The sequence below is a fragment of the Cyclopterus lumpus genome, chromosome 13 (assembly GCF_009769545.1).
Source record: "Cyclopterus lumpus isolate fCycLum1 chromosome 13, fCycLum1.pri, whole genome shotgun sequence".
NCBI lineage: Eukaryota > Metazoa > Chordata > Actinopteri > Perciformes > Cyclopteridae > Cyclopterus > Cyclopterus lumpus.
Genome location: NC_046978.1, coordinates 278,939 through 296,651, shown reverse-complemented (window position 1 = coordinate 296,651; position 17,713 = coordinate 278,939). Strand labels below are relative to the sequence as shown.

The 17,713-nt window shown below is 49.2% G+C and overlaps 1 protein-coding gene across 1 annotated transcript in view; it reads left to right on the top strand.

Annotated features, from left to right (window-relative positions):
- LOC117741307 (spectrin beta chain, non-erythrocytic 4-like) overlaps positions 1 to 17,140 on the top strand; it is an 81,010-nt gene extending 63,870 nt beyond the window's left edge. The window contains exons 36-42 of the mRNA XM_034548262.1: positions 7,387 to 7,583; positions 7,753 to 8,780; positions 9,084 to 9,144; positions 9,855 to 10,111; positions 14,031 to 14,201; positions 15,327 to 15,369; positions 15,490 to 17,140. Of these exons, the coding sequence (XP_034404153.1) occupies positions 7,387 to 7,583; positions 7,753 to 8,780; positions 9,084 to 9,144; positions 9,855 to 10,111; positions 14,031 to 14,201; positions 15,327 to 15,369; positions 15,490 to 15,789 (2,057 nt within the window). The 3' untranslated portion in view covers positions 15,790 to 17,140. The remainder of the gene's footprint in view (positions 1 to 7,386; positions 7,584 to 7,752; positions 8,781 to 9,083; positions 9,145 to 9,854; positions 10,112 to 14,030; positions 14,202 to 15,326; positions 15,370 to 15,489) is intronic.
- Positions 17,141 to 17,713: the final 573 nt, after the last annotated feature.

Genomic DNA, 17,713 nt, shown 5'->3' with positions numbered 1-17,713 from the left:
AGGTAAAACCAGTCCTTGCAGGGTAGAGCGTATCTTGATGAGGAGGGGCTCCAGGGAGAGTGCATAGAGCATCCCGGACAGAGCACAACCCTGCCGGACCCCTCTACCCAATCTAAAAGGAGCACACAGACTGCCGTTTATCTTCAGCACACTCTCAACCTCATTGTACAACACCTTGATCTTAGCTATGAAGCCAGCGCTGAACCCAAACTTCCCCATGACTTTCCAGAGGAAGTTGTGTTCAACGCGGTCAAAAGCCTTTTCCTGATCTAGAGAAATCAGACCAGTGTTAATACCCAACGAGCCGGAGACCTCCAAAACATCCCGAATGAGGTAGACATTGTCTACCATGGACCTGCCGGGTAAACAATAGGTCTGGTCCCGATGGATGACCTGCTCCATAGCTTCCCTCAGCCTGGAGGCGAAGACTTTGGACAGAAGCTTGTAATCCACACACAGCAGAGACACAGGACGCCAGTTTCCGATGTCCTGCAGGTTTCCTTTTTTTGGCAGGAGTGTTATCACTGCGCTCCGGCAGGACATCGGCATTGAACCAGAGGCCAGACTCTCATTAAAAACATCCAAGATGTCCCTCGCAAATATGTCCCAGAAGGCTTTATAGAATTCGGCAAGGAGGCCATCAAGGCCGGGAGTACGCTGTCCCTGCATGCCCTGCAAGGCGGCCTTCAGCTTATGGGCCTGCAGAGCTCCTCATTGGTCTCCTCAGAGACCTGAGGCAGCTCCCCACAGAACCCCTCCATTAATGACTCCTCCTCTCTGTACTCACTGGTATACAGGGAGGAGTAAAAGTCCACCGCTCGCCTCCTGATCTGGCTTGGTTCCACAACTGGCTGCCCTGCGTCTCCTAACAGTGAGTGGATTACCCTCCTCTGCCCACTCTTCCTCTCCAGGCCGAAGAAGAAGCTAGAGGGAGTGTCCATCTCCGTGATGGTTTGGAATCGGGACCTGACCAGTGCACCCTGAACTTTAACGTCTAACAAGTCGGCCAGAGCCATCTTTTTTCCTTTGAGGACTTCAATATGTCCTCGATCTCCTGTGGACTCACTCAAACTCTCTAGGTCCACTATATCAGTCTCCAGGTCCTTCATAGATCTGGTGATGTCTCGGGTGACGTTGAAAGTATGCTGCTGACAAAGAAGCCTAATCTCAATCTTACCATGGTCCCACCACTGCCTAAGACTGCTAAAATCGCTCTTCCTCAGCCTAAAAACATCCCAGAAATAAATAAGAACCTCTCTAAAATTTTTATCAAAAGTTAAAACTGAATTAAAATGCCAATACGGGCTCTTGGGTAAAATGTTTCTAATACAAACATGACATAAAAGCAAAGAATGATCAGTAAAACCAGCAGGAACAATACTGCACATTTTAAAAATATTAAAATGGTGCTTAAAAAGATCCTCCCCTCCCTAAAGTGTGTGTACTATCGGCAGTCGGCATGCATCCTTCTCCACACATCCACCAGGCCATGAGAATGGACCAGCCTCCTCAGAACCTGCTGTGAAGCTGGATGTGGCTCTGTATGATTATGGTCCTTTAACTCATCTTCATCATCCGTACAGTTAAAATCCCCCCCCCCCCCCCCCCCCCCCCAAGAATAAAAAATCCTCCGAGGCACAGCCATTTAAAACATCATTAATTTTTTTTTAAAACAGCTTCCTCTCTGCACCGGTTGCTGGAGCATACACATTGATAAAAACAACAGTAAAAAGGTTGAACCGTGCTTTAACTAAAAACAACCTCCCCTCGATGATGTGTTTAACCTCCAGTGAAACCGGGATAAAAGACCTGGAGAAGAGGAAGCCCACTCCTCCACTGAGGTTTGTGTGGTGACTCAGGAGGACTTCCCCTTCCCACTCCCTCCTCCAGTCGGCCTCGTTGGTTCTGTCGCTGTGGGTCTCTTGTAGGAAGAGAACATCAATACCTTTCATCTTTTTAAATTCATAAATAGATGTTCTCTTCCTAACATCCCTGGCTCCATTAACATTTAAAGTTCCGACTCTGAAAGTATCCATTAAAAGAAAAATGTTTAAAACACAAACAAAAAACAATAAATTAATTAAAACACACATTGGAGCTTTCGGCATCACCCTTATCCATCATTTATTTTATTTTGGTGGCAATTTTTCTCAATCTAAAACCCTCCTGCTCAGTGAAGCCGGACTCCTCCCTTCGGCTCATGTGGTGTCTGGCTGAGGTATAAAATAAGCTTAGGTTAGGAAAGTCAAAAACGTTGACTCCTTTCCTGCCTTTTGTTCGTTGTAAAAAAATCTAAATTTTTTCTGCCGTGTACATTTTTTGTTGCTGACTTCTAGTTAAAACCACAGGAGCATTGCTGCTGTCAGACACCTCCTCGTCACTGCTGTCTGACTGCCTCTGCCCCCGACCTGTCTCCTTGGCTTCCCCCACCTTGCTGGCCTTGGTGCCACAGCCTGCCCTCTGGGCCCGCTTCTTCCTCTTTGAGGCAACTTTAAAATCCCCAACTTCCATCTCCGCTTCTTCCACCTGCTCAGCCCACTCACTTACACTTTCCTCCTCCACCTCTACTTCCTCACCAACCTGCTGTGCTACCTCCTCGGGCTTCTCCCCAGCACCATTACCCCCCATTTCCTTTTCTTCTCCTCCATCCTCACCATTTCCCACCTTAACCAAAGCCTCCCCCCTGTTGCTCTGGACACCCTCACCATCATTACCACCACCACCATTATTACCACCACCACCATCATTACCACCACCACCATTATTACCACCATCACCCTCACCATCATTACCACCACCACCATTATTACCACCACCACCATCACCCTCATTCACACTCAGCTCAGGCACAGCAGCATCAACCCTGCGTCGCGGCGCCGGAACGGGCCGCCCAGACGCCACGGCCGCAGCCACAGCCGTGCAGCATGGAGTATATACGGCCACGGCCGCAGCCACAGCCTGTATATGTTAAGTATCATATACAAGTATCTGCGGTGGGACACTACGTGCTTCAGCAACTGATCTTTACACCCAGACAAGATCTTCCTGATCGGGGAAACCACCTTCCCGTGTCTGGAGAGCTATCTGCTGAGGAACTCGTCGGTGATGAACGAAGGGACATTAGATACAAGGACTCTAGTAGCCGCTTGCACTAACGGAAACACCTGAACAAACAAATCGTTCACCGTGAGGCCCGCCTCCACCACACGGTTCACCTTCTCCACCTGGTCCAGGAAGATGACCACGGCGCCGTTCATGCGCGCGGCCGACTTAATGCTGCTGTGCCCGACCCTCGGGCACAGCCATCCCGATGTCCTCCACGCTGCACGAGAAAGCGGCCGCGATCTTAATGCCGTGCTTCCTCGTGAGGTGGGACAACGTGTCTCCATTTACCATTGCGTCTGACGCCGACCGGTGAGACACCGGCAGGAAACAAACAAACACCCAAAGAAAACCCACAAATTACCACAAAAATACACAACCAACAACCCAAACTACGGTGAAACCCAACCAATAAACCAAATGAAATTAATATACATAACTAAGGGAAATAAACAATTCGAAAAAAAGATCCGCTCACTCAGCAACTCACTCACACACGCTCACACATGCAAACTCCCAGCATGCACAGAGAGAGAGATTTTTTTTAACAAAATCTTTATTTTACATGAAAAAACGAATATACGAACAAACACACACATTGTAAACACATTAACTAAATAGAACAACAAATACATTTGAGAGGTGGTCCCTCTCCGTCTCGTCCTCGTCCTGCAGCACCTCCGTCTCGTCCTCGTAGCAGGGAAACCACCGCCGACACGCCTCCCAGTTCAGGACCGGCCACCTCCGTCAGTACGCTCAGTACGGTCCTCTGGACGTCGGCCCTTGCATTTCAAATATGCCTCATACTCCTTAATCGCTTTACCGACAGTAACAGCAATCTTCCTCAACCTCCAGCCCTCCCGATCGGTAAAACTCTTCACGGCCTTATTGGCCATGTGGAGCCGGATGGACTTAACAAGTCTCGGCAAGTCCGAGAACTGATCCTCTATTAAAATCCTCTGGTTCTTAGTCCTGCCTAGAAACCCTTTTAATTCGTCCACACTGTATACGTCTGGGTGCTCCTCACCTTCCTCAGAGAAGGAGTCCTCCTCCATACTGGACTCAGACTCCTCGTCCCCCTTACCCCAAGCTCCCTTCTTGGCCCGTGAGCTTTCCCGATCCTCCATGCTCTTCCTCTTCAGACGGTGAGCCTGACCCTTCTCCTCATCCTCCTCCATGTCAACCTCACCGTCTGACCACTCGACACCTGCATCCTGCCCACATCTTTCCTTCCCTGCCCCCTCCTCTTCCACCTGCTGAGACACTCCAGCCCTCTCCTCCTCCACTTCCTGGAACACCTCTGTCCCCCTACCCCCCACCTGCTGGACCACCTCTGTCATCCCTTCCTCCACTTTCTGGGCCACCTCTGCCCCTTCTCCTTCACCCTGCTGGGCCCCACCCAGCTCCTCCCGAACCCCCTCTTCGCCCTGCTGGGCCCCACCCAGCCCCTCCCGGCCCCCCTCTTCACCCTGCTGGGCCCCACCCGTCTCCCCCTGTCCTCCCTGTGCCTCCTGCCGGTCCCCTCCGACCCCCTCAGGACCCTCCTGGTTCTGTCCCTCAGGAGCCACTTCACTAGAAGCGTCCCGCTCAGCTGTCCTCTTACTTGGGCACTCCCTGGCCTGATACCCCTCTCGTCCACACCGGAAACATTTCCCGTTTCCAGAGGTCACAAACAGCACATAGTCAAAGCCCTCGACTCTGGTCCTGATTACGAGGTTAAGCTCCTCACTCCTGTTGTTCAGGACCATGAGGAGCTGCCTCCCGTGCGACATCACGTGCTTCTGCAGGGGAGACCTGCACCCCGAGGAGACCTTTCTCACCCCCGACACCACCCTCCCGTGCCTCGCCAGCTCTCCGAGTAACACCTCGTCCCTAATGAACGGGGGCACGTTGTCCACCGTGACTCTCACCGCCGGCGTTACCAGCGGCAGCACCGTGCTTTTAGCCGCGACCGTGCTCACCTTCTCCACGCTGTCGAGGAAGATCACGACCGCGCTGTTCAAGTGGACGGCGGACTTCACGCTGCCGTGACCCACCACCCGCCCCACCGCCAGACTGCAGTCCTCCACGGAGCACGCGAAGACCGGTGCAACTCTCAGGCCATGTCCCCGAGTCAACCAGCTGAGATCCATCGCGCGTTAGCACGCTGCTCACAATAACCCCACACACACACACTACAACACACACTGCCTTCTGTCGACCACTACCAACAAGAAAAACAGACAAAAACCACCATTTACTCACACACCACCGCTCTCAGCTCACAACCTCCGTCCTCACGCTCAGAGAGAGAGATAGAGAGATACACGTTTCTTAATGTGCTTGTGAATATCATCTCTGTCTCTCCTCCCCTCCCCTCAGAGAGATTTTTTTTGATTTTTAGAAAACCTTTATTTTACATTAAAAAAAGAACAAACAAACAGAACATTGCACTCACTTAAAAACTAAATCAAACAACAAAAACAACCAAAAACAACAAACGCAACGCTTCTGTCCGCTGGTGGTCCTGAGACCCCGTTTTAAATCCATCGTTTCAGTCCAGGTTTCTCCTCCTCTGGGCTGAGTCGCTCCTCAGGGCCGCTCTTCTGGGCTGCTTCTCTGGGCTGATCCTCCGTGCTGCTCCTCCGTGCTGCTCCTCCGGGCTGCTCCTCCGGATCTCCGGCCTCCTGTGCTTGGCTGTCAGCCTCCTCCTTCAGCCCTTTATTCACCACTGTCCTGATCTTCTGAAGCCTATAGATCTCCTGGCGTGTAAAACCTCTCTTGGTCTTGTTCTTCATGTGAAGCCGGATAGATAGAATCAGTTTTGGCAGATCTGTGAAGTGCTTCTCCACTTCACACTTCCTATTTTTTGTGTCCTTGAGAAACCATTTCAGCCTGGCCAGACTATATTCCCTCTCACAGTCAGTGTCATCAGAGGACCCACTCTCTACCACAGAGTCGTCGTCCATACTGGACTCAGACTCATACCCTGTGCCCAAAGGTCCCTTTTTTTTCTGCGAGCCTTCCTCGTCCCCCCCGGCCTTCCTCTTCAGAGGATAAAGCTTCTCCTCACCCTCCTCCATCTCCACCTCACTTTCTCCTACCATGACCTGCCCACACTTTTCATTCCCTCCTCCTTCCTGCCCCCTACCCACCTCCACCTGTCCTCCAGTGCACCCCTGGCTGTCCTCCTGAATATGTGCCCCCCCCTGGGCCGCCCCGGCCCCCTCTTCTTCCACCTGCAGTACGACACCTGCCCTCTCCCCCTCCATTTCCTGGGCCACCTCAGCCCCTTCTTCTTCCTCTTCCTCCTCCTGCTGCTGACCCATCTCAGCCCCTTCTTTTTCCTCTTCCTCCTCCTGCTGCTGACCCATCTCAGCCCCTTCTTCTTCCTCTTCCTCCTCCTGCTGCTGACCCATCTCAGCCCCTTCTTCCTCTTCCTCCTGCTGCTGACCCATCTCAGCCCCTTCCTCTTCTTCTTCCTCCTGCTGCCCCACCTCTGCCCCTTCTGTGTTCACCTGCTTCCCCCCACTTCCCCGCTCTGTGATCACCTGCTTCACCCCACTTCCCCGCTCTGTGTTCACCTGCTTCACCCCACCTGCCTCCTCCTGTTGCTGCTCCCGACCCCCCTCCGTGTCCTCTCCGTCTTTGGGGTCCCCCCTGGTGTCGTCCTGTCCACCAGCCTTCCTCCGAGGACAGGCCCTGCTCTGATGTCCTTCCCTCCCACATCCGGGCAGCGGACTTCACGCTGCTGTAGCCCACCATCTCCCCCACCGCCAGGCTGCAGTCCTCCACCGTGCACGGGAACACCGGCATAAGCCGAATCCCGTGCCTGCGTGTGAGCTAACTCCGCTAGCACGCCCGCCGCTAACTCCCCGCTAGCCCGCCGTTAGCTCTCCGCTAGCCCGCCGTTAGCACGTCGCTAGCGCGCGCCGGCGGCTCGCAAACGCCCACACTCAACCCACCAAACCCCCCTCGTGCACCCCACTCGACACCGACACATACCCCACTCGACACCGACACATTGATCTCACACTCACTACGAGACACCCGGGAAAAAACACCGTCAACTCCGAACATGACGCTCTCCGCTCCCGACCTCACGCTAAGAGTAAGAGAGAGAGAGAGAGAGAGAGAGAGAGAGAGAGAGAGAGAGAGAGAGAGAGAGAGAGAGAGAGAGAGAGAGAGAGAGAGAGAGAGAGAGAGAGAGAGAGAGAGAGAGAGAGAGAGAGAGAGAGAGAGAGAGAGAGACGTTTCTTAATGTGCTTGTGAATATCATCTCTGTCTCTCCTCCCCTCCCCTCAGTGTTGGAAGTTCACCAGTTTGCCCAGGAGGCAGTGGTGGCGGAGGCGTGGCTGACCGCTCAGGAGCCGCTCATCAGCAGCAACGAGCTTGGCGCGAGTGTAGACGAGGTGGAGCAGCTGATTCGTCGACACGAAGCCTTCCGCAAAGCAGCCGCCACCTGGGAGGAGCGATTCAGCTCACTGCGGCGACTCACCACGGTAATATCAGAGAGAGTTCTCAACTGAAAAGGCTAAATTGTAAGTTCAAAAAGAATATAAAAAAGCTTAGGATTTCTAATGTGGGGAGACATATAGAAAATATTCAGTATCACTCAAGTCAAAACCCTCAAACTTTGATCTTAAAGTGTGTTCCATTTTCATTCCACAGGTAGAAAAGTTGAAAGCTGAGCAAAGCAAACTACCACCGACCCCTCTGCTGGGTCGTAAAGTCTTCCTAGACCCCCAAGATGCCTTACCCAATGCGTCCACCCTCCCCCGTCTCCCGATCTCCCCCGTCATGAGACAGACCATCTATGAGCAGAACGAAGCCAACTCTCCTCCCTCGCCCTCGCTTGCCACGCCCACACCCTCTCCCTTGTCCGTGGCTCGTCGGCTGGGGTCGACGGTCGCCAACTATACCCCTGTGATGAACGGCTCCAGCTACCGCCCCACGCTGGAGGCACGGCACAGCGTCGTCGTGGGCGTGGCCGCTGGGCTGGGCCAGCCTGCTTCCTCCTCGATCGCCTCGGTTGCCACAGCGGCCTTGCTGGTTTCGGCCAACCAGGCGCGAGAAATTGCTGGCACGACAAGAGACCAAGCAACCAAGGCGATGAGTCACCTCCATCCAGCACAGGCGGCAAGGACACTGGAGGCCAAATCGTCCCCGTATCTGCGGCAAGCCAAAATCAAACACATGGACGATGCGGTGACGCCGCTGATCGTGGCCAGTCGGCTGGAGAAAGCGAGGGAGAGGGAGAGAGACATGATGGTGGAAGAAATTGGGACAGAGAGAGTGGAGGTGGCTGTGATGGCCGAGGTCGTGCTCCAGGAGCCGAGCAGGGAGCGCCTGCACAGCGAACCCACCAGAGGGCCGCAAGGGTCCAGGACCGTCCTGCTGGGCCGGGCCGAGCCCCAGGTCCAGACCCACGGCCACCATGGGGACCACAGGATAGAGCGGCAGCTTTCCAGCGAGCAGCTGATCCAGGCACGCAGGGACGAGCTGCCTCAGGAGCTGTGGAGGGAACAGGCAGAGAGGCGGGAGAAGCGGACGCTGGAGAGGCAAACCTCAAGCGAGCATGAAGGCCACGGGGGCCATGAGGGCCGGCGGAGGGAGAGGGACCGACACCGTCTGGAAAAACAGGAATCCAGTGAGCATGACACCGGGAAAGAGCACTCAGACAGACGCTCAGGAGGAGGGTGAGGCTTTGAGTGAACTGAGGTGTCTTCTCGGTTATGTTGTCTAACGATTGTCTAATATTAAGGGATACCAGGAGCCAGTCATACAGGCCATGAACGGATGTTTCGTTAAAGAGATGTTTTGAATACATGTTTGGAGTTGGAATTTAGTGTTTATTCCACTTAAATAAATGTCTATCATGAGTGTAGGGCATTTCAGTAGTTGGATCATTTTGCAGGAAAGCCAATGCAAAAGAAATATTATTAATGTTTTTAATTAACACTCAATGTGATTCTCTAAATTGCTTCTTTTTCTTTCTACAGAGAAAAAAGATCCACCATGGCAGAAATTGTAGAGCAGCTGCAAGAAAGGGAAGCAGCACAGGTCTGGAGATTTATGTGCTGTGCATTTCAGCCACATACAATGTGTGCAAGAACTCACAGGGTTTATTTTTGTTGCATGTTGTAGCTCATCTGGGTTGTTTTTTATAACACAGGAAAATATAAAAAACCTACTGTCACACTACTAAGTGACAGTTCTTTCCAGGTTTCGATTTAGGATTAGGAGAACACTTATTTGTGAGGGTGTCTCTACTTTTACACCAGGTTGAATATTTTTGAAGTTTTGACCTCTCACACCTACAATGGCTGGAGAAACTCTTATCTCAGAAAATGCATGGCGCCCAACATCTCTTGCGATTATCACGCAATTATGCAAAAATCCTGCTTTGTCAGGCTTCAAGCAACACGCTTGTGTCCTGCCCGCTAGTGTCTGAACCAATCATCTCCCTGTTGATGGCGTGGTTTGTGTGAGACAACACGGCTCCTGAAGAGAGTTAGCTTAGATGCTACGATAGCATCAGTTAAATCAGAACCGGAGTATATTTCCTTGTTGAAGGAAGAACAAAGAACACCAGGAAAGGCTTTTCTCAATGGCGAGGGTATTTTTGGTCCTTAATAACATAGTAGTAACTTAGGAACGTACATGCTTTGGACGATGTGTTTCAATGCAAAGCCATCAAAGAGTCAATTACTTTCTTTCAAAAACATGAACCAAATCCTCAATGACTCTATCTCCCCACCCCCCACCTCCAGGCCCGTGGTGAGGTGCCCCGACTGCCCAATGGGGTACCGGAGAAGCCTTCCCGTCTCGACCGACCCCGAGCACGGGACAGGCCCAAACCACGGCGCCGGCCGCGACCCAAAGAGGCGGGGGAGACTACGCGGCGGTCCAGGTCCGCTCCAGCCCAGAGCAGCCCGGCGGTGCCTCAGCCGCCAACACACACCGCACACCACGAGGGCTTCCTTTTCCGCAAGCTGGACATCGAGACCCTGAAGAAGAGCACAAATAGGTGGGTGTTCAGGGTCATAATCATCATCAGCGCCACATCTGGACTTGCAGATGATAGAAGTAGTAGAGCGGGAGGATGGACACTGGTGTCATAATTATCAGGCTTAAGAGTTTCTGGGTTTCTATTCATTACAATGATTTACCCAAAAATAGCAATTCACATATTGTCAAGCAAGTTCACATACAATGATTCCAACATTCAACAGTCAACCCTTATATAATATATATAACACTATTATGTGAAACTGGTGTGGACTGCGGCACATGTCGTATCTCCGTTGTCTGTTTCTCATGACATCACTGCCCCCTCCATTTAATGATTAGGCAATGGCAACAGGGGCATGACTCAGGCATGCTAAGCTAACAGGCTAACACACTCGGCTGACGACGCCGCGTCTGACACGTTGACCAGATGCATGACTGCCACCGGCGCCGATGACACACAAGGCCTCATTGGTTACAGCAACACTCACTCAGCTCAGCTTTGGACTTCCTCAGACATACTGTGTGTCTTTAGAAGCATGCATACATTAAGTTTACTCATGTTTACGTTCAAGGGATACTATGACGTTACCGTGTTTTACCTATTTTGTTTACTAGATAATGCATAAGAAAAATGCCAAGTGGAAATATGAGGTCAGTTTTATCTGCTTCCAAATCATTTTTATTGACACATTTGTGGTACATCTTACTGTTCCCTGTAATTGATAATAATAGACGTAGAAAAGTCACAAGTCATGTGACACAATGGAAAATATTTAGCAGTGAAGAAGTAGAAATTAATCACTATTTGTTTGGTCTTCAATCTCTAACCTGGTAAAAAATAGAAAATGTAGGTTTTCTTTCTCCAAAACATAGTAAGCGCTGTATGAATATAGAAATGGCAGTGGCTGTCAGATGATAATGAACACAATCACAATAATCCTATCAACCCATTATTACAAAAAATGTTTAATAGTTTTTATTAGAATTTGTTATTGTTTCTGTCACAGACATAAAAAAGGCAGTTTAATGTTTCTACAAATGTATATTCAAAATAATACATTATTTAATTTAATGAATTAACAAAAAACAAACAAGCAAACAAAGACTAAAACCAGCAGGTATAAATAAACAGCAGGGACAACAATTGTAAAAACTACATTACATTCATGCTAATGTGCTTGGGCTTTTGAAAATGTATTGTATGTCATCTCTGATCACCAGGATCAGAACGGGAAGACAACTGTTACATGAATTAAAACGGCATCCAGACGAAATCTCACCGCATGTGAAAACATCTTGCATGATGCTTAACGACGCCTAACGGGAGCCCACAGAATAGAGCCCAACAGAGATGGCTGGCTGGCTGAAGGAGCTGCGGTGGCGTACACTGCCTTGTGCCCAGTCGCTTAGCCTCCACACACACAACACACACATACACATACACACTCACTACCTGGCCTCCATAGATGACCGCCCTGCTTCCTCCTGAGAGACACCAACGGCAGCGTCTGTCTCTGCACTGCCCTCTAGTGGCTGAGCTGACCACGCACAGCTAAACGCTCATATCCCCCCCCCCCTTTCCAGCTGTGGATGAGTCCCACTCACGTGCCCCACTCAAGGCAGTGGATGAATGTCTCATGTACATGCCCTGTAATGTACATGGCAAGGTAAAGCATAATCCTGAATGGCTTCAATCGGGACAAGTGTGAATCTTCAAACGACTCCTCGTCCTGGCTTATTGTACGCTCCCTTTTTGCTTTGTGTTCAATTGATTGGAGGAGGAGATCTATGGGGGGGAAGCACCAGACCATTTTCCTCCAATCAATGCGCAGAAAGAGAGGATACGTTAGTCTGAGAGGAAGAATTGAGGTTCAACCTGTATCAACCTGTCTCTGTTACATAGCTACATGACAAGGCACTGAGTATGTTTATGTGCAATTTAATATTCTGGTATTATTCAGGATGAGTGGAGGATACGGTGCATGTGAACCGTGTGTACTCTTTGTAGTACCTTGATGAACTGAGTGACAAACTGACTGCATATCTTGCTATACAGATCCGTCAGTTACTAGTTTCACGTTCATTGCTCAGTTAAGTACGTTTTTTTTTCTGAAAAGCTGAGACGTGTTCCCGAGGTTTCCTGTCTGTATTCTGAGATATATTTACGATTGTAATGTGTACTTATATCTGAGCAGTGGTGGAAGAATCACTCGATCTTTTAAGTAATACCGTGTGCAAGTAAAAGTCCTGCTCTCACAATGTTAACCTGTATTGTCAACAGTATTTGTTGATATATATTTGTATTATTAATCTCAGTCCGCGAAGCAACTAGTAACTAAATGATCAAATCAATAAAATAGTACGATATTTGCCTCTGAGATGTAGCGGAGTAGAAGAGAAGTGAAATACGCAAGTAAAGTACAAGTATGTCAAAGTTCTACTGCAGTAAACTTACTTAGTTTCTTTCTACCATCTGCTCTCCTGTCTTTAAAAAAAAGAGACACGCTTTGGCCGTAAAGCCGCCACTCCTATGCATAAAAAAACCTCAGAATGAGAGCAGAGCGTGGAGCCCAGTCGTGTCCTGGGACAAGAGGGCCACGCTGGACTGGAAGTCAAGTAGCTTTTCTACAGTATTCCAATCGGTTGGTATGTGGACGTTAAGCAGCACTCACATTGTGGGAAGTTGGCCCTGAATTTGAACGTTTGATGCGGTCTTTGGTCACAGCGCCATCGAAGACAACTTTTTATTGACAACCTGTCATGTTTTTTATCTTAATCTTTTCCATGATAGATGATTTTACTACCTATTTACATATATGTACATTCATTAGATTTCTGTTTACATTCATCTTTTATTTTGAAAATACTGGACAGATGAGGTATATATTGTTTTATATATCATTTATTATTTTAGCCCTATTGTTAGCCGTGGCCAGAAGGCATCGTTTTTCTTTCTGGTTGTCCATACGACCATCCGTCCCATTCTCGTGAACGCAATATCTCAGGAACGCCTGCAGGGAATGTCTTCAGATCTGGCACAAACATCCACTTGCACTCAAGGATGAACTGATAATTTCAAAGGTCACTGTGACCTCATTGTTCATCCCATTCTTGTTAAACGCGATAGCTCTGATCGACTTGAGGGAATTTCTTCAAACATAGGACAGACCTAAAAAAAAAAACACTTTTGGACAGACGTGGATTTTCTATTTATGATCATTATTGGAGGGACCCTGAGATCTTAGCTTTTCACTGTCTCCGATGGCTGTGCATACAACAATAAATAACCTTGAATGAAACTCGTGCTACCAACAGTAATGTAGACACAGTATTACATGCACCGTCGTTCTCAAGTTCTCTTTCTATTGTCACAGAGGTGTAATAAGCGGCGTGCAGACAGCTTGCTCTGAATAATACCTACAATTGGGCGTAAGCTTATTAATGGGAATGCCGTGTGCATGTAAACACGCTCAAAGAGGCAAAATGGTGCATGACTTGGGAGTTTTAAGTTGCGTTTGCTGCCAAAATGCCATTTAACCAAACTCTCCCCTCTTTTTCTCCTCTCTTCCTCGGTGCTACTGGCTGCTCCTCTCATCTCCTCCAAGGTAAGTCATATATGAGCCCCACGCACACACTGAACGTAGCTCCCTCCCCATCCCTCCATCCTCCGTCTGTCCGTCTGTCCGTCCGTCTGTGTTTGTTCAGCAGTGTGTTTCCTCTTCCCTACTTGGCGCCGGTCCATCCCGCCCACCTACCTGTCTGCTCTGGTCAGGTGAGTGAGGTGTTAGCTTAGCGAGAGCGACTCCGCAGCTCTTCCTGACTCCTCCCGTCTCCCCCTCCCCAACCACCACCTTTCCCGTACTCCTTTCCCCGTGCTCCTCCTCCACTACTCCCCCTTCCCACCCCCCACCCCCTCCCGCCTTCCCACACCACAGCAGGTCATGGGTCAACCTGTACTGCGTGCTCAACAAAGGGGAGATGGGCTTCTACAAGGATGCCAAGAACACCGCGACGCCCTACAACAGCGAGCCGCTGCTCAACCTCTCCCACTGCCACTGCGACGTCACCAACGGCTACAAGAAGAAGAAGAACGTCTTCACGCTCAAGTGAGAGGCTGTTGTCATACTCGTGTTTCCTATGCTTTCTTTTGCGGAGCTGGGTTAAGTATACAATTCTTAGTAACCAGGTTCACAATATTTGCGACTGATTCAACATGAAGTCAATAGGATCAGTTTGTTTAATCAGCACAACAAATCCATGTAAGTCTAGTTCCACTTTGATCATTGTTTACCTTTGAGTTGACCGTTGAAAGGGAGCCTGAAAGTAGTGACGACTGTGGAGGAGCGATCGTTTCTACTGTTGCTGCTTTTCTTCACTGTTTTCCCGCAATAGAAAAAGCTTTGTTCCAGTTAGCAAGAAAGTTACGACTACATCTAGCGATCGAGCCAGCTTCTGAAGTTCACTAGGGACAATGCATACAAACATTTTCAGATACAGAACATTATTTTAAGAAAGTTTTGTATACTTTAATACACTTGCACTAGCAACAATGCTAAATCTCTGCCTCTCGGTTTAACTGTGCAACTTCCATCAAACAACACGCTTGGAGTGGTTTTAAGGGAGATCTCATACGGACTGAAAGGTGTTGGTGATGCTTCAAATTTCTGGTCCGGCAAACATGATACAGGACCAAACCAAGACATTTGCATGTCGGTTCATCTGGTACAATTTATATGGGTGCTGCTGCTGCTCCAAGTTCAAATCTGGTAACACTAATGTGTCCAACGGTTCCAGTGCTCGGGTGATGATGACAGCCTTTTGGATTTAAAGGAACATTGAATAGGATTTGTCGGCATCTAGCGGCTCGAAGTTCGCCCTCGCTCAGATGCCTTCCTCGCCGTAATAAGAATACTTTAGGAGCGACGTTAGGCAGACGGCGGCACCACGGTTTTGTAACTCTCGTAAGCGCAGTTTCACAAGCACTCCTCTCTAGAGCCACTGTTTGGTTTGTCCATTCTAGGCTCGAAACACGATGGTGCAACATGAATAAGTCCCAATCCCTTTGTAAATATGAAGGGTTCATTCTATCCCAAAATGCTCCAAGAACTCATTTAACCCATCCAAAGTATTTAAGGTACAGTGGGATGCTGTGAAGCGTCTGGTGAGCAACTCGAGGTTCAGTGTCTCACCAAACAGGTTTCCTAAGTTTAATTTCTCTCCTCTTATTGCAGAACGAAGGACGGCAGTGAGTTCTTGTTTCACGCAAAAGATGAGGTGAGACATTCTCGTTTCGTTGTAACTACATTTAAAAAAGCAGTGGCTTTATTTGATCACATGTGAAACGGTAAAGGACCATTCAGCTGACATCCGTGAGCCCCCTCTCTTCCTTCGCAGGACGACCTGAAGGTGTGGGTGACCAACATCACCGCCAGCATCACAGAGCATGAGGAGATCTTTAAATGGGGTCAGCCCCAACCAACTACCTCATCCACCGACGAGGGCACGCGGCGCGACGGCAGCAAGGCGGACAACAGGTCAGAGCGGGGCGGCGAGCGCTCGGACTGCGGCGAGCGGATCGAGCGGGCGGAGATGGAGACGGAGAAGGAGAAGGAGAGGGGCGAGCGTTCGGAGAGGTCGGACCGGGGAGGGAAGTTGGACGCAAAGCGTTCGGAAAAGTCCGGTAAGAAAAAGTGAGCTGGGTGACGAATCGGTCTGGATTGAATCGTGCGAACTCCGGATAGGAGGCGGGGCTGTAGACTACTAGTGAACGCCCCACCCCTCCCGCCCTTCTCTCCACCTCCAACACTGTCAACAAAGCGATCGTGTTTGGATTGGAAAGTGACACGCAGGACAGAGGGACTGACCCAGGCTTTACTCACAGGACAGACAGCACGGATTTGGAGCAGTAGACATCGCTCTCTCTCGCGCTCTCTCTTTCTCTCTCTCGCTCTCTCTCTTTTTCTTCTTCTGTGTCTCTGTGAGAACACACAGAGCTCACTGACGCTCCGCCTACGCCCCCTCTGGTGGCTGTTTCGGAGAACTGCAAGAGAGAGTTCCACGCTGCTGAACCCCCGGCGTTAACGCGAGAGAGAGTGGCGGGACACGCATCACGTTAACTCAAGGCTGTTTCTGATTGATACGACACGACGTAGCTCATTCTGTTCCATGTTTTCTTTTTTTATATGAGATGAGCTGTACCCGTATGTATTTCTCGTCCGTCTGTCCTATCTACTGTATCTATCTGTCTGTCTGTAAGTCGAGACATCCTACACTATGTCTTATTACTCCTCTGAAAGAGAATGACAATTAGGCCAAAATGTTTTACAGAAATACAAACTTAGAGAAAGTTTTTTTCTTTTTCTGTCCTCCACTTCGTCCAATCCGCCTCGGAGGTCTGGCCGTAGGAGAAAAAAAGGTTTTACTTTGATACCAAACAGACCTGGAACCACGTTCGTCGTGGACGAGTCAACGCTGACAAACAGCTTCAGAGTGGCTTCCCTTCATTCATATAGATAGCATTAATTTTGGATAAAAGATTTTCCCGTGAAGATTTCTGTATGACAGATGATAACGGGTTTAACGTAAAGGCCACGTTGACCCAGTACGGTCACCGCAGAAACTTTGGCTCTCAAGAGACTTTTTTTTTTTTTCAAACACATGTACAGTTCTTGGATCAGTGATCAGATAGAGATGAAACTAATTAAATGGTAGACTCTGTCTCCCAGGGGCCTCATTCGTTAAAATGTTTCATTTTAGTTTTTAAGGACACAAAATTCATATTTCGGGAAGCTGAAGGTGTCGATGGATTCCTTCTCAAGGGAAATTGGTGCATCAGGATTAGCTCTCCCTTCATTTCCCGTTTGGTCATAAGCACAAACTCTTTGGCTGTCATGATTTTAATGAATGAGGCCCTCTGGCAGAACACATCTACTCTTTTATTCTCTTAACATCAAACTACTCGTTGGATCTTATACTTTGGTTTATTTACACAAATCGGTTGCATCCTCTTTATTTTTATTTTTTTACAGAATTCAAAATATCTTGTGTGATGGTGTGTGTGTGTGTGTGTGTGTGTGTGTGTGTGTGTGTGTGTGTGTGTGTGTGTGTGTGTGTGTGTGTGTGTGTGTGTGTGTGTGTGTGTGTGTGTGTGTGTGTGTGTGTGTGTGTGCGCGCACACCACTGCTCCCAGGGTCTCCATAGCTCTCAGGTTATTTATGTTAAGTGTGTTCTTACCGTGTGCATCGCATGTTTGTCCCCTCCGACACCACCTTAGTCTTCCAGACACGACCGATCCACAACACGGACGCACACACACACACACACACACACACAGAAAGAAGAATATAACTCAGCAGGTTTAAAATGTCAAAAGTTGTAAAGAGTGTAAAAGGTCACCCAACTGTCCAGGTTCAACATCCCATCAGTGTAGACGGGTATGAATGAATGAACTGACACGGCATCCAGAGCCAAAATATCAGACAGACCAAATAATTTAGAAAGGTCAGAAAGTTGTGAGATTGCATGTTCTGCTTGGAGAGAAATCACTGGTCGATAGAAGCTCGACTTGCAACCCAGTTGAATTGGCATCCACCAATCAATTGGTTTGCATTTCCTGTCA